We start from the raw sequence: 23,788 nt of genomic DNA on the forward strand, positions 1-23,788 counted from the left end.
ACTTCTCTATTCCCTTTATCCTCCCTCTCTATCTCCCTCCCTCCCTCTCTCCCTTTCTTTCCCTCCCTCCCTCCCTCCCTCCCTCCCTCCCTCCCTCCCTCCCTCCCTCCCTCCCTCCCTCCCTCCCTCCCTCCCTCCCTCCCTCCCTCCCTCCCTCTCTTCCTCCACCCGTTCCCTCTCTCTCTCTCCTTATCTCTCTCCCCCCTCTCTCGCTCTCTCTCCATCTCTCTCTCTCAATTCAATTTCAATTTAAGGTACTTTATTGGCATGGGAAACATATGTTACCATTGCCAAAGCAAGTGAAGTAGATAATAAACAGAAGTGAAATAAACAATAAAAAATGAACAGTAAACATTACACTCACAAAAGTTCCAAATGAATAAAGACATTTCAAATGTCATATTTTGTCTATAAACAGTGTTGTAATGATGTGCAAATATTTTTATTTTATTTTTTTATTTCACCTTTATTTAACCAGGTAGGCAAGTTGAGAACAAGTTCTCATTTACAACTGCGACCTGGCCAAGATAAAGCAAAGCTGTTCGACAGATACAACGACACAGAGTTACACATGGAATAAACAAACATACAGTCAATAATACAGTATAAACAAGTCTATATACAATGTGAGCAAATGAGGTGAGATAAGGGAGGTAAAGGCAAAAAAGGCCATGGTGGCAAAGTAAATACAATATAGCAAGTAAAACACTGGAATGGTAGATTTGCAGTGGAAGAATGTGCAAAGTAGAAATAAAAATAATGGGGTGCAAAGGAGCAAAATAAATAAAATAAAATAAATACAGTAGGGAAAGAGGTAGTTGTTTGGGCTAAATTATAGGTGGGTGCAGTAATCTGTGAGCTGCTCTGACAGCTGGTGCTTAAAGCTATTGAGGGAGTACTGAAGGGAACATAAATAAACATAAATATAGGTTGTATTTACAATGGTGTTTGAGCAATGAGCGGTCAATGAGTGTTCTTTTGGTCAGCCTCCGTAGACAGGCACATCATGCACCACTCCCGAGTTTACTACTCACCAACGTCTCTTGACAACAAGGTAGATGAAACCTGAGCAAGTAGCCTTCCAGAGAGAATTCAAAGTCTGTAACGTTCTTTGTTTCACGGAAACATGGCTCACTGGAGAGACGCTATCGGAGTCGTTACAGCCACCTGGTTTCTCCACGCATCGCGCCGACAGAAACAAGCATCTTTCTGGTAGGAAGAGGGGCGGAGTTGTATGCCTTATGATTAACCAGACGTGGTGTGATCATAACAACATACAGGAACTCAAGTCCTTTTGTTCACCCGACTTAAAATTACTTACAATCAAATGTCAACCGCATTATCTACCTAGAGAATTCTCTTCGATTATAATCACAACCGCATATATTCTCCCCCAAGCAGACACATCGATGGCCCTGAACGAACTTCATTTGACTCTATGTAAACTGGAAACCACATATCCTGAGGCTGCATTTATTGTAGCTAGGGATTTTAACAAGGCTAATCTGAAAACAAGGCTCCCTAAATTCTATCAGCATATCGATTGCGCAACCAGGGCCGGTAAAACCCTGGATCATTGTTATTCTAACTTCCGCGATGCATATAAGGCCCTCCCCCGCCCTACTTTCGGAAAAGCTGACCACAACTCCATTTTGTTGCTCCCAAACTACAGACAGAAATTAAAACAAGAAGCTCCCGCATTCAGGTCTGTTCAACGCTGGTCCGACCTGATTCCACGCTTCAAGACTGCTTTGATGACGTGGATTGGGATATGTTCCGCATTGCGTCCAACAACAGCATTGACGAGTACACTGATTCGGTGAGCGAGTTCATTAGAAAGTGCATCGGACATGTTATACCCACAGCGTCTATTAAAACATTCCCAAACCAGAAACCATGGATTGATGGCAGAACTCGCACGAAACTGAAAGCGCGAACCACTGCTTTTAACCAGGGCAAGGTGACCGGAAACATGACCGAATACAAACAGTGTAGCTTTTCCCTCCGCAAGGCAATCAAACAAGCTAAGCGTAAATATAGAGTCAAAGTGGAGTCGCAATTCAACGGCTCAGATACGAGAGGTATGTGGCAGGGTCTACAGTCAATCACAGACTATAAAAGGAAAACCAGCCCCGTCGCGGACCAGGATGTCTTGCTCCTAGACAGACTTAACAACTTCTTTGCTTGCTTGCTTTGAGGACAACACAGTGCCACCGACACGGCCCGCTACCCAAACCTGCGGAGGTGAGTAAAACATTTAAACGTGTTAACCCTCGCAAGGCTGCAGGCCCAGACGGCATCCCCAGCCGCATCATCAGAGCATGCTCAGACCAGCTGGCTGGTGTGTTTACGGACATATTCAATCAATCCTTGTCCCAGTCTGCTGTCCCCACATGCTTCAATAGGGCCGCCATTGTTCCTGTTCCCAACAAAGCTAAGGTAACTGAGCTTAATGATATCGCCCCGTAGCACTCACTTCCGTCATCATGAAGTGCTTTGAGAGACTAGGACCATATCACCTCCACCCTACCTGACACCCTAGACCCACTCCAATTTGCTTACCGCCCAAATAGGTCCACAGACGACACAATCTCAACCACACTGCACACAGCCCTAACCCATCTGGACAAGAGGAATACCTATGTGAGAATGCTGTTCATCGACTACAGCTCAGCATTAAACACCATAGTACCCTCCAAACTCGTCATCAAGCTCAAGACCCTGGGTCTCAACCCCGCCCTGTGCAACTGGGTACTGGACTTCCTGACTGGCTGCCCCCATGTGGTGAGGGTAGGAAACAACATCTCCACCCCGCTGATCCTCAACACTGGGGCCCCACAAGGGTGCGTTCTCAGCCCTCTCCTGTACTCCCTGTTCACCCACGACTGCGTGGCCATGCAGGCCTCCAACTCAATCATCAAGTTTGCAGACGACACAACAGTAGTGGGCTTGATTACCAACAATGATGAGACGGCCTACAGGGAGGAGGTGTGGTGTCAGGAAAGTAACCTCACACTCAACGTCAACAAAACTAAGGAGATGATCGTGGACTTCAGGAAACAGCAGAGGGAGCAGCCCCCTATCCATATCGATGGGACAGTAGTGGAGAGGGTGGAAAGTTTAAAGTTCCTCGGGATACACATCACAGACAAACTGAATTGGTCCACCAACACAGACAGCGTGGTGAAGAAGGCGCAGTAGCGCCTCTTCAACCTCAGGAGGCTGAAGAGATTTGGCTTGTAACCAAAAACACTCACAAACTTTTACAGATGCACAATCGAGAGCATCCTGGCGGGCTGTATCACCGCCTGGTACGGCAACTGTACAGCCCTCAACCGTAAGGCTCTCCAGAGGGTAGTGAGGTCTGCACAACGCATCACCGGGGGCAAACTACCTGTCCTCCAGGACACCTACACCACCCGATGTCACAGGAAGGCCAAAAAGATCATCAAGGACAACAACCACCCAAGCCACTAACTGTTCACCTCGCTATCATCCAGAAGGCGTGGTCAGTACAGGTGCATCAAAGCTGGGACCGAGAGACTGAAAAACAGCTTCTATCTCAAGGCCATCAGACTGTTAAACATACTGACTCCACTTTAATAATGGAAAAATTGATGTAATAAATGTATCACTAGCCACTTTAAACAATGCCACTTCATATAATGTTTACATACCCTACATTACTCATCTCATATGTATATACTGTACTCTATACCATCGAATGCACCTTGCCATCTTAATGTAATATATCACTAGCTACTTTAAAACAATGGTACTTTATATAATGTTTACATCATCTCATCTCATATGTATATACTGTACTCTATACCATCTACTGCATCTTGTTTACATACCCTACATTACTCATCTCATATGTATATACTGTACTCTATACCATCTACTGCATCTTGTTTACATACCCTACATTACTCATCTCATATGTATATACTGTACTCTATACCATCTACTGCATCTTGTTTACATACCCTACATTACTCATCTCATATGTATATACTGTACTCTGTACCATCTACTGCATCTTGTTTACATACCCTACATTACTCATCTCATATGTATATACTGTACTCTGTACCATCTACTGCATCTTGTTTACATACCCTACATTACTCATCTCATATGTATATACTGTACTCTGTACCATCTACTGCATCTTGTTTACATACCCTACATTACTCATCTCATATGTATATACTGTACTCTATACCATCTACTGCATCTTGTTTACATACCCTACATTACTCATCTCATATGTATATACTGTACTCTATACCATCTACTGCATCTTGTTTACATACCCTACATTACTCATCTCATATGTATATACTGTACTCTGTACCATCTACTGCATCTTGTTTACATACCCTACATTACTCATCTCATATGTATATACTGTACTCTGTACCATCTACTGCATCTTGTTTACATACCCTACATTACTCATCTCATATGTATATACTGTACTCTGTACCATCTACTGCATCTTGTTTACATACCCTACATTACTCATCTCATATGTATATACTGTACTCTATACCATCTACTGCATCTTGTTTACATACCCTACATTACTCATCTCATATGTATATACTGTACTCTATACCATCTACTGCATCTTGTTTACATACCCTACATTACTCATCTCATATGTATATACTGTACTCTATACCATCTACTGCATCTTGTTTACATACCCTACATTACTCATCTCATATGTATATACTGTACTCTGTACCATCTACTGCATCTTGTTTACTTTACTCTATACCATCTTAATGTCTTCTTGCCGTTCAATCATTCATATATTTATATGTACATATTCTTATTCATTCCTTTACACTTGTGTGTATAAGGTAATTGTTGTGAAATTGTTAGGTTAAATTACTCGTTGGATATTACTGCATTGTCGGAACTAGAAGCACAAGCATTTCGCTACACTCGCATTAACATCTGCTAACCATGTGTATGTGACCAATTAAAAAACTGATTTGCATCTCAGTTTCCACCTCATTTTGTGGGCAGTGTACACATAGCCTGTCTTCTCTTGAGAGCCATGTCTGCCTACGGCGGCCTTTCTCAATAGCAAGGCTATGCTCACTGAGTCTGTACATAGTCAACACTTTCCTTAAGTTTGTGCCTGTCACAGGGGTCAGATATTCTGCGATTATTATTATTATTTTCTGGATTTTGATAATTAGTGGGTATCAGCCTAATTCTGGTCTGCATGCATTATTTGGTGTTTTACGTTGTACACAGAAGATATTTTTGCAGAATTTGGCATGCAGAGTCTCAATTTGGGGAATTCCTGGTTGGTGATCGGACCCCAGACCTCACAACCATAAAGGGAAATGGGTTCTATGACTGATTCAAGTATTTTTTAGCCAGATCCTAATTGGTATGTCAAATTTTATATTCCTTTTGTTCACATAGAAGGCCCTTCTTGCCTTGTCTCTCAGATCATTCAAAGCTTTGTGGAAGTTACCTGTGGCGCTGATGTTAATGCAGAGGTACAGTATCTGTCAACAGTTTTTACACACCTGTGTTTGCAAAGCTGTCATCAAGGCAAAGGGTGCCTACTTTGAAGAATCTAAAATCTAAAATATAATTTGATTTGTTTAATACTTTTTTGGTTACTACATGATTCCATATGTGTTATTTCATAGTTTTGATGTCTTCACTATTATTCTACAATGTAGAAAATAGTAAAAATAACAAAATAACATTGAATGAGTAGGTGTGTCCCAACTTTTGACTGCTACTGTATGTCTAGTTTTTTGTCTCTCTCTCTCTCTCTCTCTCTCTCTCTCTCTCTATATATATATATATATATATAAAGAACAAGTATTTCATTCACTGCCAATTTTGAAGGTTTTCCTACTTACAAAGCATGTAGAGGTCTGTAATTTTTATCATAGTTACACTTCAACTGTGAGAAACAAAAATCCAGAAAATCACATTGTCTGATTTTTAAGTAATTCATTTTCATTTTATTGCATGACATAAGTATTTGATCACCTACCAACCAGTAACAATTCCGGCTCTCACAGACCTGTTAGTTTTTCTTTAAGAAGCCCTCCTGTTCTCCACTCATTACCTGTATTAACTGCACCTGTTTGAACTCATTACCTGTATAAAAGACACCTGTCCACACATGATCCAGAGGAGGAATGTGAGACGGTCATGTGGTCTGATGAGACAAAAATAGAGCTTTTTGGTTAAAACTCCACTCGCCGTGTTTGGAGGAAGAAGAAGGATGAGTACAACCCCAAGAACACCATCCCAACCGTGAAGCATGGAGGTGGAAACATCATTCTTTGGGGATGCTTTTCTGCAAAGGGGACAGGACAACTGCACCGTATTGAGGGGAGGATGGATGGGGCCATGTATCGCGAGATCTTGGCCAACAACCTCCTTCCCTCAGTAAGAGCATTGAAGATGGGTCGTGGCTGGGTCTTCTAGCATGACAACGACCCGAAACACACAGCCAGGGCAACTAAGGAGTGGCCCCGTAAGAAGCATCTCAAGGTCCTGGAGTGGCCTAGCCAGTCTCCAGACCTGGACCCAGTAGAAAATCTTTGGAGGGAGCTGAAAGTCCGAATTGCCCAGCGACAGCCCCGAAACCTGAAGGATCTGGAGAAGGTCTATATGGAGGAGTGGGCCAAAATCCCTGCTGCAGTGTGTGCAAACCTGGTCAAGAACTACAGGAAACGTAAGATCTCTGTAATTGCAAACAAAGGTTTCTGTACCAAATATTAAGTTCTGCTTTTCTGATGTATCAAATACTTATGTCATGCAATAAAATGCAAATTAATTACTTAAAAATCATACAATGTGATTTTCTGGATTTTTGTTTTAGATTCCGTCTCTCACAGTTGAAGTGTACCTATGATAAAATTACAGACCTCTACATGCTTTGTAAGTAGGAAAACCTGCAAAATCGGCAGTGTATCAAATACTTGTTCTCCCCACTGTACATGTATATCTATATCACTCTCTCTCTCTCTATGATGTTTAGGTCAATGTATGTAGGTATGTATTTAGGTATGTATAGTGTTATGTGTGCACTAGGGCAACTGGCTCTAGATGGAATGGTCCTGGAAACTGGACCTTTTTTGGAACATCATTATTTTTGTCATACTGAGATTTACTGTCAGGGCCCAGGTCTGTCAGGGCCCAGGTCTGTCAGGGCCCAGGTCTGTCAGGGCCCAGATCTGTCAGGGCCCAGATCTGTCAGGACCCAGGTCTGACAGGGCCCAGGTCTGACAGGGCCCAGGTCTGACAAAATCTGTACAGAAGATCTAGGTGCTGCTGTAGGACCTACATGGTTGGGGACAGAAGCACCAGATCATCAGCAAACAGTAGAAATTAGACTTCAGATTCTAGTAGGGTGAGGCCGGGTGCTGCAGATTGTTCTCGTGCCCTCGCCAATTTGTTGATATATATGTTGAAGAGGGTAGGGCTTATCCTGCATCCCTGTCTCACACCACGGCCCTGTGGAAAGAAATGTGTTTTTGCCAATTTTAACCGCACACTTATTTTTTGTGTACATGGATTTTATAATGCCGTATGTTATTCCCCCAGTACCACTTTCCATCTATTTGTATAGCAGACCCTCATGCCAAATTGAGTCCAAAGCTTTATTTTATATCAACAAAGCGTGAAAAGACTTTGCCTTTGTTTTGGTTTGTTTCTTTGTCAAGTAGGATGCGCAGGGTGAATACATGGTCAGTCGTACGGTAATTTGGTGAAAGCCAATTTGACATTTGCTCCTTCTGTCTCTCTCTCTCTCTCTCCATCCATCCTTCTCTCTCTCTCTCCATCCATCCTTCTCTCTCTTTCTCTCCATCCATCCCACTCTCTCTCTCTTCATCCATCCCTCTCTCCAGGACTACAAGCCGGAGGAGGACCCCTCTAAGTTTAAGTCAGTGAAGACTGGAAGAGGCCCACTTGGACCGGACTGGAAGGTACAGTAGAGGGTGTCTTTGGGTCTGCTTTGCACTAACTCCCTCAACATTACAGTACAATAAAACGTGTGTGTGTGTGTGTGTGTGTGTGTGTGTGTGTGTGTGTGTGTGTGTGTGTGTGTGTGTGTGTGTGTGTGTGTGTGTGTGTGTGTGTGTGTGTGTGTGTGTGTGTGTGTGTGTGTGTGTGTGTGTGTGTGTGTGTGTGTGTGTGTGTGTGTGTGTGTGTGTGTGTGTGTGTGTGTGCAGAAGGAGCTCCCTAAGAAGACAGACTGCCCACACATGTGTGCCTACAAACTGGTGACAGTCAAGTTCAAGTGGTGGGGCCTGCAGAACAAAGTGGAGAACTTCATCCAGAAGGTACAGAGGATGATGACTGGGATGATGGTGTGGAGGGGAGAGGAGAGGAGGGGAGAGGAGAGGAGAGGAGGGGTGAGGAAGGGGGGGGACGAGAGGAGGGGGTAAGGAAGGGGGCGAGAGGAGGGGTGAGGAAGGGGGATGAGAGGTGAGGAGAGGTGGAGTGAGGGGAGAGGAGGGAGAGGAGGGGTGAGGAGAGGTGAGGAGAGGTGAGGAAGGGGGGAGAGGAGAGATGAGTAGGGGTGAGGGAGGTGAGGAGGGGTGAGGAGAGGTGAGGAGGGGTGAGGAGAGGTGAGGAAGGGGGACGAGAGGAGAGGTGAGTAGAGGTGAGTGAGGTGAGGAGGGGTGAGGAGGGGTGAGGAGAGGTGAGGAAGGGGGACGAGAGGAGAGATGAGTAGGGGTGAGGAGGGGTGAGGAGGGGTGAGGAAGGGTGAGAAGTATAAAGGTTGTGATGGTGGCTGGATAAAAGCCATGAGACAGAGAACCAACCAGGCTGTATTCTCATTGACCAAATGAGAGCACTCACTCACTCAGTTGATTTACAGACTATTGGTCGTCATTCAAGTCAAGTGGTAGATTGTGAGCCATTTTAGTTGACGAGTCTACAGGGATTAAAAGCGAGGCTGGAGGGCATAGCAACATGGGGTTGTTGCCTCATCTAAGCTTTTTGGGGATTCCCCCGAGTTGAATTTCAGGAGTGAAGTTGATTTTTCATGTTCACCCGGAGAATGAGAAATCAGCCCCAGTCTCCATGTCTATACTGATTCCACCCCAGTCTCCATGTCTATACTGATTCCACCCCAGTCTCCATGTCTATACTGATTCCACCCCAGTCTCCATGTCTATACTGATTCATCCCCAGTCTCCATGTCTATACTGACTCCACCCCAGTCTCATCCCCAGTCTCCATGTCTATACTGATTCATCCCCAGTCTCCATGTCTATACTGACTCCACCCCAGTCTCCATGTCTATACTGATTCCACCCCAGTCTCCATGTCTATACTGATTCATCCCCAGTCTCATCCCCAGTCTCCATGTCTATACTGATTCCACCCCAGTCTCCATGTCTATACTGATTCCACCCCAGTCTCCATGTCTATACTGATTCCACCCCAGTCTCCATGTCTATACTGATTCATCCCCAGTCTCATCCCCAGTCTCCATGTCTATACTGATTCCACCCCAGTCTCCATGTCTATACTGATTCATCCCCAGTCTCATCCCCAGTCTCCATGTCTATACTGATTCATCCCCAGTCTCCATGTCTATACTGGTTCATCCCCTGTCTCCATGTCTATACTGATTCATCCCCAGTCTCCATGTCTATTCTGATTCATCCCCAGTCTCATCCCCATTCTCCATGTCTATACTAATTCATCCCCAGTCTCCATGTCTATACTGATTCATCTCAGTCTCCATGTCTATACTGATTCATCCCCAGTCTCATCCCCAGTCTCCATGTCTATACTGATTCATCCCCAGTCTCCATGTCTATACTGATTCATCTCAGTCTCCATGTCTATACTGATTCATCCCCAGTCTCCATGTCTATACTGATTCATCCCCAGTCTCCATGTCTATACTGGTTCATCCCCAGTCTCCATGTCTATACTGACTCCACCCCAGTCTCATCCCCAGTCTCCATGTCTATACTGATTCATCCCCAGTCTCCATGTCTGTTCTGTATTTGTTGTTTGTTCTGACCTCTACTGGCCAGGTTGGGAGTTGCAGGGGCTATATAATTTCCTGCCGTGGTTTCCAGTTTAGGGAAAGGGAAAGGGGGATACCAAGTCAGAGCCAACCCCTCTGAATCAAGAGGTGCGGGGGGGTGGGGGGCTGTCTTAATCTACGTTATATTATTATGTTATTATCTGACATGTAACAAAGACATATCAACAAGGATGTCTCCTTTATCTCTCTCTTTGCTCTCCGTCCCTCCTTCCCTCTCAGCAAGAGAAGCGTCTGTTCACCAACTTCCACCGTCAGCTGTTCTGCTGGATCGACAAGTGGATCGAACTCACCATGGAGGACATTCGTCGCATGGAGGACGACACGCGCAAAGAACTGGACGAGGTGAGGAGAGGAGAGGAGAGGAGGAGAGAGGGGGGATGGGGGGGAGGAGGGGGGAGAGAGGGGATGGGGGAGGAGGGGGGGAGGAGGGGGGGAGAGAGAGGGGGGGGGTGGGGGGGGGAGAGAGGGGGGGATGGGGGAGGAGGGGGGGATGGGGGAGGAGAGGGGGAGAGAGAGGGGGGTGGGGGAGGAGACCCCTGTAGTTGTTTTTATGTGAAACCTGTGGACTGGAAAATATGAGTGTTATCTACAGATGCCATATCTTAATTTGATCATCCTGTTGTTGCAGGAATTATTCTGAAGGAAGTGCACACTTTGTGTATTCACGGTTTTAAAAAAGGCTTCTAAAGTTTGTAATTTCAACTTTAACATTTCAGACTTGATTTGCCCCGCGAACCACTGCTTTTGTGGCAGTACACTGCTTTTAATCAGGGCAAGGTGACTGGTAACATGACCGAACACAAACAGTGCAGCTATTCCCTCCGCAAGGCTATCAAACAAGCTAAGCGTCAGTACAGAGACAAAGTAGAATCTCAATTCAACGGCTCAGACACAAGAGGCATGTGGCAGGGTCTACAGTCAATCACGGACTACAGGAAGAAATCCAGCCCAGTCACGGACCAGGATGTCTTGCTCCCAGACAGACGAAATAACTTTTTTGCCCGCTTTGAGGACAATACAGTGCCACTGACACGGCCTGCAACTAAAACATGCGGACTCTCCTTCACTGCAGCCGAGGTGAGTAAGACATTTAAACGTGTTAACCCTCGCAAGGCTGCAGGCCCAGACGGCATCCCCAGCCGCGCCCTCAGAGCATGCGCAGACCAGCTGGCCGGTGTGTTTACGGACATATTCAATCAATCCCTATTCCAGTCTGCTGTTCCCACATGCTTCAAGAGGGCCACCATTGTTCCTGTTCCCAAGAAAGCTAAGGTAACTGAGCTAAACGACTACCGCCCCGTAGCACTCACATCCGTCATCATGAAGTGCTTTGAGAGACTAGTCAAGGACCATATCACCTCCACCCTACCTGACACCCTAGACCCACTCCAATTTGCTTACCGCCCAAATAGGTCCACAGACGATGCAATCTCAACCACACTGCACACTGCCCTAACCCATCTGGACAAGAGGAATACCAATGTGAGAATGCTGTTCATCGACTACAGCTCGGCATTCAACACCATAGTACCCTCCAAGCTCGTCATCAAGCTCGAGACCCTGGATCTCGACCCCGCCCTGTGCAACTGGGTACTGGACTTCCTGACGGGCCGCCCCCAGGTGGTGAGGGTAGGCAACAACATCTCCACCCCGCTGATCCTCAACACTGGGGCCCCACAAGGGTGCGTTCTGAGCCCTCTCCTGTACTCCCTGTTCACCCACGATGGCGTGGCCACGCACGCCTCCAACTCAATCATCAAGTCTGTGGACGACACAACAGTGGTAGGCTTGATTACCAACAACGACGAGACGGCCTACAGGGAGGAGGTGAGGGCCCTCGGAGTGTGGTGTCAGGAAAATAACCTCACACTCAACGTCAACAAAACTAAGGAGATGATTGTGGACTTCAGGAAACAGCAGAGGGAACACCCCCCCATCCTCATCGATGGAACAGTAGTGGAGAGGGTAGCAAGTTTTAAGTTCCTCGGCATACACATCACAGACAAACTGAATTGGTCCACTCACAGAGACAGCATCGTGAAGAAGGCGCAGCAGCGCCTCTTCAACCTCAGGAGGCTGAAGAAATTCGGCTTGTCACCAAAAGCACTCACAAACTTCTACAGATGCACAATCGAGAGCATCCTGGCGGGCTGTATCACCGCCTGGTACGGCAACTGCTCCGCCCACAACCGTAAGGCTCTCCAGAGGGTAGTGAGGTCTGCACAACGCATCACCGGGGCAAACTACCTGCCCTCCAGGACACCTACACCACCCGATGTTACAGGAAGGCCATAAAGATCATCAAGGACATCAACCATCCGAGCCACTGCCTGTTCACCCCGCTATCATCCAGAAGGCGAGGTCAGTACAGGTGCATCAAAGCTGGGACCGAGAGACTGAAAAACAGCTTCTATCTCAAGGCCATCAGACTGTTAAACAGCCACCACTAACATTGAGTGGCTGCTGCCAACACACTGACACTGACACTGACTCAACTCCAGCCACTTTAATAATGGGAATTGATGTAAATATATCACTAGCCACTTTAAACAATGCTACCTTATATAATGTTACTTACCCTACATTATTCATCTCATATGCATACGTATATACTGTACTCTATATCATCGACTGCATCCTTATGTAATACATGTATCACTAGCCAATTTAACTATGCCACTTTGTTTACATACTCATCTCACATGTATATACTGTACTCGATATCATCTACTGTATCTTGCCTATGCTGCTCTGTACCATCACTCATTCATATATCCTTATGTACATATTCTTTATCCCCTTACACTGTGTATAAGACAGTAGTTTTGGAATTGTTAGTTAGATTACTTGTTGGTTATTACTGCATTGTCGGAACTAGAAGCACAAGCATTTCGCTACACTCGCATTAACATCTGCTAACCATGTGTATGTGACAAATAAAATTTGATCTGATTTGATTTGAAAAAGTCACCAACCCCTACAAAACTATTTCCACCGACTATAATCCACATAACAGTTCACATTTCTTGTTGCGGCAGGGTAGCCTAGTGGTTAGAGTGTTGGACTAATAACCAGAAGATTGCGAGTTCAAACCCCCGAGCTGACAAGGTACAAGTCTGTCGTTCTGCCCCTGAACAGGCAGTTAACCCACTGTTCCTAGGCCGTCATTGAAAATAAGAATTTTTTCTTAACTGACTTGCCTAGTTAAATAAAGGTAAAATATATATTTTTTTCCTGCTGTAGCAAACTGTCTCAAATTAAGATATGGCATCTGTATACAGTTGTGAGTTTCTAGTGTGTCTAATCGAAACTATGAGTCGGTTAACTTTAAACTGGGTGAACATTAAACTGAATTAACATTAAACTGGGTGAACATTAAACTGAATTAACATTAAACTGGGTTAACATTAAACTGGGTTAACATTAAACTGGGTGAACATTAAACTGAGTGAACATTAAACTGGGTGAACATTAAACTGGGTTAACATTAAACTGAATTAACATTAAACTGGGTGAACATTAAACTGGGTGAACATTAAACTGGGTGAACATTAAACTGGGTTAACATTAAACTGGGTGAACATTAAACTGGGTGAACATTAAACTGGGTTAACATTAAACTGGGTGAACATTAAACTGGGTTAACATTAAACTGAGTGAACATTAAACTGGGTGAACATTAAACTGGGTGAACATTAAACTGGGTTAACATTAAACTGGGTTAACAGTACTTACAGTAAGTGAAGGGTTAATCATCTCACATCTGAATAACAGACTGAAATATGTAACCAGCCATCTGAGAGAGACACAAAAGATGCAGCAAAGCACAAGCAGGGCCATTCAGGCCTTCGTGTGTGTGTGTGTGTGTGTGTGTGTGTGTGTGTGTGTGTGTGTGTGTGTGTGTGTGTGTGTGTGTGTGTGTGTGTGCTCCACTAAGTACTCACAGGTCAGTGATGTAACCGTTCCTCATGCATTCCTCTCTCTCTCTTTCTCTCATCCTCTCTCTTCCTCTCTCTCTCTTTCTCTCCCCCTCTCTCTCTCTCTCTCATTCTCTGCCTCTCTCTTTCTCCCCCTCTCTCTCGCTTTCGCTCCCCTTCTTTCTCTGTCTCTCTCTTTCTCTCTCCTCTTTCTCTCATCCTCTCTCTGTCTCTCTCTCTCTTTCTCTCTCTCTCTTTCTCTCTCCCCCATCCCTCTCTCTCGCTCTTTCCCTCTCTCTCCCCTCTCTCTCCCCCTCTCTCTCTTTCTATTTCTCTCTCTTTCTATTTTCTCTCTCTCTCTCTCTCTCTCTCTCTCTCTCTCTCTCTCTCATTCTCTGCCTCTCTTTCTCCCCCTCTCTCCCCCTCTCTCTCGCTTTCGCTCCCCTTCTTTCTCTGTCTGTCTCTCTCACCCTCTATCTCTGTCTCTTTCTCTCCCCCTCTCTCTCTCTCTCTCTCTCTGTCTCTTTCTCTCCCCCTCTCTCTCTCTCTCTCTCTCTCTCTCTCTCTTTCTCTCCCCCTCTCTCTCTCTGTCTCTCTTTCTCTCTCTGTCTCTCTCTTTCTCTCCCCCTCTCTCTCTGTGTCTCTTCCTCTCTCTCTCTCTCTCTCTCTCTCTCTCTCTCTCTCTCTCTCTCTGTGTGTCTCTTTCTCTCGCTCTCTCTCTCTTGCTCTCTCTCTTTCTCTCTCTCACTCTCTCTCTCTCCCCCCCTCCCCCTCCTCTCCCCGTCTCTCTCTAGATGAGGGTGAAGGATCCAGTGAAAGGCATGGTGGCTCTGGAAGACTGATGAGGCTTGAGGCAGACAGACAGACTGACCCTGCTGCTGGTAAACACATTCTAACTAATCTCAGAAACCCAGAAAACTCAAATATCTTGCATCAATGCTCCATTAGGTTCTGTGGGTAGATGTATGGAGGAAAAATGCTAAGGCGACTAGCCAAGTCTCCACCCCTCCCTAAAAGGACACTCTCAGCTAAATTTCACTTAGGGCCCCCAAAGGGCCGGCGCTGACTACATGTGTGGGTATGGATGTGTGTACGCAGTATTTTCCAGTTGGGAAGAATGTAGACTGCTACAATCCATCATGATGTAGTCCTATAACCTAACTCACTACGGTAAGACAGCCTGTTCCTGGTCAGACAGTCACTGGTCCATCAGATGTTGCCTTATATACTGTACCCCAATGGTCATTTTAGCTTTTTAAAGTGTTCATTTGGGGTTGGCCAATAGGGGGCGATGTTTTATGGGTACAGAATCAGGATAGAAAGAAGGTGGACCCAACCCAACTATCCACAAGAGATTTGAATCTGCACTAACAGTAGTTCTCTTATGGAACAACAAGTACAAAACAACTTAGTACAAAACAACACAGTACAAAACAACACAGTACAAAACAACACAATATAAAACAACAGTACCAAACAACACAGTATCAAACAACACAATACAAAACAACACAGTACCAAACAACACAATACAAAACAACACAATACAAAACAACACCACAAACAACACAATACAAAACAACACCGTACAAACAACACAATACAAAACAACACAGTACCAAACAACACAATACAAAACAACACAATACAAAACAACACAGTACAAACAACACAATATAAAACAACACAGTACCAAACAACACAGTATCAAACAACACAGTACCAAACAACACCATACAAACAACACAATACAAAACAACACCATACAAACAACACAATACCAAACAACACAGTACCAAACAACACAGTACAAAACAACACAATACCAAACAACACAATACCAAACAACACAGTACCAAACAACACAAAACAACTCAGTACAAACAACTGTTCTTCTGAATGTTTGTGGAACCTGTTAGTATAGAATATATCTGTTAGTATAGAATATACCTGTTAGTATAGAATATACCTGTTAGTATAGAATATACCTGTTAGTATAGAATATATCTGTTAGTATAGAATATACCTGTTAGTATAGAATATATCTCTTAGTATAGAATATACCTGTTAGTATAGAATATTTTTTTATATTGAATATACATGTTAGTATAGAATATACTTGTTATATAGACTTTTCCTGTTTTAGAGAATATACTTGTTTTATAGGATATACCTGTCAAACAGAATATACCTGTTAAATAGAATATACCTGTTAATTGATTATCATTATTTATACAACTCTCTCTCTCTCTCTCTCTTGCTCTCTCAGATCAGAACTGTAAACCTGACAGACACCAATGGATTCAACGCTCCTCCCCCACCTCCTCTTCCTCTTCCTCTCTGTCAACAGAGCTTCTCCGCCCCCCTGGTCCTGCCCCCCTCCCCAGATTGGTACAGTCTGCCATTAAGACAGACAGTCAGTCCTAGTGTACATATCCAATATATATAGTGTATGGGGCAATAAGGCCTAGCTGTGAGTGTGGAGATGTATTATAATATAAACAGGGTTTTTAAAGCATCAGTTCGTCTGTGTTAAAGGTTGTCAGTTTCTTTTCAGGACCAAGCTGTATTCTGATCAGTGTTGTTTTGATCTCGTTGTGACTGTTGTTTTAATTGATTGTTTGTTTTCGATGGGTCATCCTGTCTTCTGATTGGTTGATCACCACACCTCCTCCTCTTCATCTTCCAATCACGTTATTTTTATTCCCCTCTTCTTCATATCAACCATTAAACAAATGATAGATTGTGGCAACAAACAAAAAAAGGTGCCAGGTAGGCGGACCTTATACCTCACGGCCAATAGAATGGTTCAAAAGGGAGGAACAACGTCTACCTGGCTTGCGGTTGGTGGAGGGTGAAGTTGCCCCTATAAGCTGATCTTGGGTCAGTTTTGCAGGTTCAAATCCAATAAAACTTTATTAGTCACATGCTTTGTAAACTACAGCTGTAGACTAACAGTGAAAGGCTTTCTTACGGGCCATTTCCCAACAATGCAGAGAGAAATATTTTGAAATAATAGAAAAATAATAACACAAGGAATAAATACACAATGATTAATGATACCTTGGCTATATACACGGGGTACCGGTACCCAATGGTATAAAGTACTAAAGTAAAAATACTTTAAAGTACTACCTAAGTAGTTTTTTTGGTTATCTGTACATTAATTAAATTAATGTACGATTTATATTTTTGACAACTTTTACTTTTACTTCACTACATTCCTAAAGAAAATAATGTACTTTTTACTCCGTACAATTTCCCTGACATCCAAAAGTACTCGTTACATTTTGAATGGCTAGCAGGACAGGAAAATGGTCTAATTCACGCATTTAAAGAGAAAATCCCTGGTCATCTCTACTGCATCTGATCTGGAAGACTCACTAAACACAAATGCTTTGTTTGCAAATTATGAGTGTTGGAGTGTTCCCCTGGCTACCTGTAATGATGTCTGAGTGTTGGAGTGTTCCCCTGACTATCTGTAATGATGTCTGAGTGATGGAGTGTTCCCCTGACTATCTGTAATGATGTCTGAGTGATGGAGTGTTCCCCTGACTATCTGTAATGATGTCTGAGTGATGGAGTGTTCCCCTGACTATCTGTAATGATGTCTGAGTGATGGAGTGTTCCCCTGACTATCTGTAATGATGTCTGAGTGATGGAGTGTTCCCCTGACTATCTGTAATGATGTCTGAGTGTTGAGTGTTTTCCCCCTGGCTATCTGTAATGATGTCTGAGTGTGATTGTGTTCCCCTGGCTATCTGTAATGATGTCTGAGTGTTGGAGTGTTCCCCTGGCTATCTGTAATGATGTCTGAGTGTTGGAGTGTTCCCCTGACTATCTGTAATGATGTCTGAGTGTTGGAGTGTTCCCCTGACTATCTGTAATGATGTCTGAGTGTTGGAGTGTTCCCCTGGCTATCTGTAATGATGTCTGAGTGTTGGAGTGTACCCCTGGCTATCTGTAATGATGTCTGAGTGTGATTGTGTTCCCTGGCTATCTGTAATGATGTCTGAGTGTTGGAGTGTTCCCCTGGCTATCTGTAAATGATGTCTGAGTGTTGGAGTGTTCCCCTGGCTATCTGTAATGATGTCTGAGTGTTGGAGTGTACCCCTGGCTATCTGTAATGATGTCTGAGTGTTGGAGTGTTCCCCTGACTATCTGTAATGATGTCTGAGTGTTGGAGTGTTCCCCTGACTATCTGTAATGATGTCTGAGTGTTGGAGTGTTCCCCTGGCTATCTGTAATGATGTCTGAGTGTTGGAGTGTACCCCTGGCTATCTGTAATGATGTCTGAGTGTGATTGTGTTCCCCTGGCTATCTGTAATGATGTCTGAGTGTTGGAGTGTTCCCCTGGCTATCTGTAATGATGTCTGAGTGTTCCCCTGGCTATCTGTAATGATATCTGAGTGTTGGAGTGTTCCCCTGGCTATCTGTAAATGATGTCTGAGTGTTGGAGTGTTCCCCTGGCTATCTGTAATGATGTCTGAGTGTTGGAGTGTACCCCTGGCTATCTGTAAATGATGTCTGAGTGTTGGAGTGTGAGTGCCTGGCTATCTGTAATGATATCTGAGTGTTGGAGTGTTCCCCTGGCTATCTGTAATGATGTCTGAGTGTTGGAGTGTTCCCCTGGCTATCTGTAAATGATGTGTGAGTGTTGGAGTGTTCCCCTGGCTATCTGTAATGACGTGTGAGTGTTGGAGTGCCCCTGGCTATCTGTAAATGATGTGTGAGTGTTGGAGTGTTCCCCTGGCTATCTGTAATGATATCTGAGTGTTGGAGTGTTCCCCTGGCTATCTGTAAATGATGTCTGAGTGTTGGAGTGTTCCCCTGGCTATCTGTAAATGATGTCTGAGTGTTGGAGTGTTCCCCTGGCTATCTGTAAATGATGTCTGAGTGTTGGAGTGTTCCCCTGGCTGTCTGTAAATGATGTCTGAGTGTTGGAGTGTTCCCCTGGCTATCTGTAAATGATGTCTGAGTGTTGGAGTGTTCCCCTGGCTATCTGTAAATGATGTCTGAGTGTTGGAGTGTTCCCCTGGCTATCTGTAATGATGTCTGAGTGTTGGAGTGTACCCCTGGCTATCTGTAAATGATGTCTGAGTGTTGGAGTGTTCCCCTGGCTATCTGTAATGATGTCTGAGTGTTGGAGTGTTCCCCTGGCTATCTGTAAATGATGTGTGAGTGTTGGAGTGCCCCTGGCTTTCTGTAATGATTTCTGAGTGTGATTGTGTTCCCTGGCTATCTGTAATGATGTCTGAGTGTTGGAGTGTTCCCCCTGGCTATCTGTAATGATGTCTGAGTGTTCCCCTGGCTATCTGTAATGATATCTGAGTGTTGGAGTGTTCCCCTGGCTATCTGTAAATGATGTCTGAGTGTTGGAGTGTTCCCTGGCTATCTGTAATGATGTCTGAGTGTTGGAGTGTACCCCTGGCTATCTGTAAATGATGTGTGAGTGTTGGAGTGTTCCCCTGGCTATCTGTAATGATGTCTGAGTGTTGGAGTGTACCCCTGGCTATCTGTAATGATGTCTGAGTGTTGGAGTGTTCCCCTGTCTATCTGTAAATGATGTCTGAGTGTTGGAGTGTTCCCCTGGCTATCTGTAATGATGTCTGAGTGTTGGAGTTTTCCCCCTGGCTATCTGTAAATGATGTCTGAGTGTTGGAGTGTTCCCCTGGCTATCTGTAATGATGTGTGAGTGTTGGAGTGTTCCCTGGCTATCTGTAAATGATGTCTGAGTGTTGGAGTGTTCCCTGGCTATCTGTAATGATATCTGAGTGTTGGAGTGTTCCCCTGGCTATCTGTAATGATGTCTGAGTGTTGGAGTGTTCCCCTGGCTATCTGTAAATGATGTCTGAGTGTTGGAGTGTTCCCCTGGCTGTCTGTAAATGATGTCTGAGTGTTGGAGTGTTCCCCTGGCTATCTGTAAATGATGTCTGAGTGTTGGAGTGTTCCCCTGGCTATCTGTAAATGATGTCTGAGTGTTGGAGTGTTCCCCTGGCTATCTGTAAATGATGTCTGAGTGTTGGAGTGTTCCCCTGGCTGTCTGTAAATTATGTCTGAGTGTTGGAGTGTTCCCCTGGCTATCTGTAAATGATGTCTGAGTGTTGGAGTGTTCCCCTGGCTGTCTGTAAATGATGTCTGAGTGTTGGAGTGTTCCCCTGGCTATCTGTAAATGATGTCTGAGTGTTGGAGTGTTCCCCTGGCTATCTGTAATGATGTCTGAGTGTTGGAGTGTTCCCTGGCTATCTGTAATGATGTCTGAGTGTTGGTGTGTACCCCTGGCTATCTGTAATAATGTCTGAGTGTCTGAGTGTTGGAGTGTTCCCTGGCTATCTGTAATGATGTCTGAGTGTTGGAGTGTTCCCCTGGCTATCTGTAAATGATGTCTGAGTGTTGGAGTGTTCCCCTGGCTGTCTGTAAATGATGTCTGAGTGTTGGAGTGTTCCCCTGGCTGTCTGTAAATGATGTCTGAGTGTTGGAGTGTTCCCCTGGTTACCTGTAAATTTTGCAAACAAGTAAACTGTGCCGTCTGGTTTGCTAAATATAAGGAATTTGAAATTATTTATACTTTTACTTTTACTTTTGATACTTAAGTATATTTTAACAATTACATATATTTTTGATAATTAAGTACATTTTAAACCAAATATTTTTAGACTTTAACTCAAGTAGTATTTTACTAGGTGACCTTTACTTTTACTTGAGTCATTTTCAATTAAGGTATCATTACTTTTACTCAAGTATGACAATTGGGTACTTTCCACCACTGCCAGTACCCAGTCGATGTGCAGGTGTACGATGTAATTGAGGTCGATATGTACATATAGGGATAAAGTGACTAAGCAGCAGGATAGATAATAAACCGTAGCAGCAGTGTATGTGAAGAGTCCAAAAAAAGTTAGTGGAATAAGGTTCAATGCAGATCAATCTGGGTAGCTATTTAACTAACTATTTAACTAACTATTTAACTAACTATTTAGTAGTCTTATGCCTTGGAGGTCGAAGCTGTTCAGGATCCTGTTGGTTCCAGACTTGGTGCATCGGAACCGCTCGCCGTGCGGTAGCAGAGAGAACTGTCTGTGACTGGGGTGGCTGGAGTCTTTGACTATTGTTAGGACCTTCCTCTGACACCACCTGGGATAGAGGTCCTTGATGGCAGGAAGCTTGGTCCCAGTGATGAACTGGGCCGTACACACTACCTTCTGTAGCGTCTTACGGTCAGATGCCAAGCCGTTACCATACCAAGTGGTGAAGCAGCCAGTCAAGATGCTCTCAATGGCGCAGCTGTAGAACTTTCTGAGGATCTGAGGACTCATGCTGAATCTTCTTCCTGAGAGGAAAGAGGCGTTGTCATGCTCTCTTCACGACTGTATTGTGTGTGTGTGGACCATGATAATTCCTTATTGATGTGGACACCAAGGAACTTTAAACTCTCGACTCGCTCCACTGCAGCCCCATCAATGTGCTCGGCTGACCTCCTCCCTATAGGCTGTCTCATCGTTGAGGGAGAGGTTGTTATCCTGACACCACACTGCCAGGTCTCTGACCTCCTCCCTATAGGCTGTCTCATCGTTGAGGGAGAGGTTGTTATCCTGACACCACACTGCCAGGTCTCTGACCTCCTCCCTATAGGCTGTCTCATCGTTGAGGGAGAGGTTGTTGTCCTGACACCACACTGCCAGGTCTCTGACCTCCTCCCTATAGGCTGTCTCATCAGGCCAACCACCGTCGAGTCGTCAGTAAACCTAATGATGGTGTTGGAGTCATGCAATCGTGGGTGAACAGGGGGTACAGGAATCACCCCTGAGGGGTCCCCTTGTTGAGAGTCAGCGTGGTGGATGTGTTGTCACCTACCCTTACCACCTGGGGGCGGCCCGTCAGGAAGTCCGGGATCCACTTGCAGAGGGAGGTGTTCAGTCCCAGGGTCCTGATCTTAGTGATGAGTTTGAAGGGCACAATGGTGTTGAATGCTGAGCTATCAATGAGGGATCATAGCTTTCACCTGGATTCACCTGGTCAGTCTATGTCATGGAAAAGAGCATGTGTTCCTAATGTTTTGTACACTCAGTTTATAATGTCCTTATTCAGTCATGATTCTGAAAAGCATAGGATATTACAGTTGTTGGGGTCTTGTTGATGGGATAGTCTCGAATGGATCTCATCCAGGTTGTTGGGGTCTTGTTGATGGGATAGTCTCGAATGGATCTCATCCAGGTTGTTGGGGTCTTGTTGATGGGATAGTCTCGAATGGATCTCGTCCAGGTTGTTGGGGTCTTGTTGATAGGATAGTCTCGAATGGATCTCGTCCGGGTTGTTGGGGTCTTGTTGATGGGATAGTCTTGAATGGATCTCATCCAGGTTGTTGGGGTCTTGTTGATGGGATAGTCTCGAATGGATCTCGTCCGGGTTGTTGGGGTCTTGTTGATGGGATAGTCTCGAATGGATCTCGTCCGGGTTGTTGGGGTCTTGTTGATGGGATAGTCTCGAATGGATCTCGTCCGGGTTGTTGGGGTCTTGTTGATAGGATAGTCTCGAATGGATCTCGTCCGGGTTGTTGGGGTCTTGTTGATAGGATAGTCTCGAATGGATCTCGTCCGGGTTGTTGGGGTCTTGTTGATAGGATAGTCTCGAATGGATCTCATCCGGGTTGTTGGGGTCTTGTTGATGGGATAGTCTCGAATGGATCTCGTCCGGGTTGTTGGGGTCTTGTTGATAGGATAGTCTCGAATGGATCTCGTCCGGGTTGTTGGCGTCTTGTTGATGGGATAGTCTCGAATGGATCTCGTCCGGGTTGTTCTCCAGTGTACAATAGAACAGCGGAGAGGAGGAGGAGGAGGAGACGAGGAAGATGAGGTTGTAGAGGTGGTTTATTTAGCTCGTCTGCCTCTCTTCCTCTTTCCAGTCCCCGTGGATTAGGGCCTGGTCCGGAACGAGCAGTACATCCACAGCTGCCGACTCGTTGAAGTAGAAATCCAAATCCAAATCGAGGTTAGTGATCGCTGTTCTGATGTCCAGAAGATGTTTTCGGTTGTAGGAAATGATCTCGGAAACATTATGTAAAATAAATAAGTTAAGACCACTAAAAAAAAAATGGTGGGGGGGGGCAGAATTGGTCAGGAGCCTGCAAGACAGCAGCTGTCCACTGCAGTCCTGTCATGTTCAGTTATGACTGGGGGAGGGGAAGCTGATCCTAGATCTGTCCCTAGTGGAAACTTCACCCTGGTGCAGTGTGGTCGGAGCTCAATCAAGTTCATCCAATCCCTCCACCCTCCACACCATCATAAGCCCCGTCCACTGCCAGGGTTGCTGGGAGTTGTAGGCGTCTGTTTGGAGTGTGTGACTGCAGCTGTGTGTGTCCTCTCCTGTTTTCTCTGCTGTATCCAGCGATAGCAATAATTCCTCTCACTCTACCTTTCTCTTGTTCTCATTTTTCTGTTATTATCGATCTCCCCCCCATCCTTCTTGTTCACAACCCAGGCTAGGTTTGGTTCCTGTAGTGGTGTGATGTGTGTGTGTGTGTGTTTGGTGTAGTCGTCTGTATTACAGTATTTGTTCTGTTTAGGAGGTTGTAGGTGGGAAGGGGGATAGGGGGGTTGTAGGTGGGAAGGGGGATAGGAGGGGGAGGTGGTAGGTGGGAAGGGGGATAGGAGGGGGTGGGTGGGAAGGGGGATAGGAGGGGAGGTTGTAGGTGGGAAGGGGGATAGGAGGGGAGGTGGTAGGTGGGAAGGGGGATAGGAGGGGGAGGTGGTAGGTGGGAAGGGGGATAGGAGGGGGAGGTTGTAGGTAGGGCGGGGAGTAG

The 23,788-nt window shown here is 45.0% G+C and overlaps 1 protein-coding gene and 1 long non-coding RNA gene across 2 annotated transcripts in view; both read left to right on the forward strand.

Annotated features, from left to right (window-relative positions):
- Window positions 1-16,915, forward strand: part of LOC121841667 (phosphatidylinositol transfer protein alpha isoform-like) — a 72,249-nt gene extending 55,334 nt beyond the window's left edge. Inside the window, exons 8-12 of the mRNA XM_042311499.1 lie at window positions 7,908-7,985; window positions 8,232-8,342; window positions 10,292-10,414; window positions 14,784-14,870; window positions 16,259-16,915. Of these exons, the coding sequence (XP_042167433.1) occupies window positions 7,908-7,985; window positions 8,232-8,342; window positions 10,292-10,414; window positions 14,784-14,831 (360 nt within the window). The 3' untranslated portion in view covers window positions 14,832-14,870; window positions 16,259-16,915. The remainder of the gene's footprint in view (window positions 1-7,907; window positions 7,986-8,231; window positions 8,343-10,291; window positions 10,415-14,783; window positions 14,871-16,258) is intronic.
- Window positions 16,916-21,985: 5,070 nt separating this feature from the next.
- Window positions 21,986-23,051, forward strand: LOC121841670. The gene is made up of 2 exons (XR_006080706.1): window positions 21,986-22,107; window positions 22,156-23,051. It is a non-coding gene; the product is annotated as an uncharacterized LOC121841670 (long non-coding RNA).
- Window positions 23,052-23,788: the final 737 nt, after the last annotated feature.

The sequence above is a fragment of the Oncorhynchus tshawytscha genome, linkage group LG33 (assembly GCF_018296145.1).
Source record: "Oncorhynchus tshawytscha isolate Ot180627B linkage group LG33, Otsh_v2.0, whole genome shotgun sequence".
Taxonomy (NCBI): Eukaryota; Metazoa; Chordata; class Actinopteri; order Salmoniformes; family Salmonidae; genus Oncorhynchus; species Oncorhynchus tshawytscha.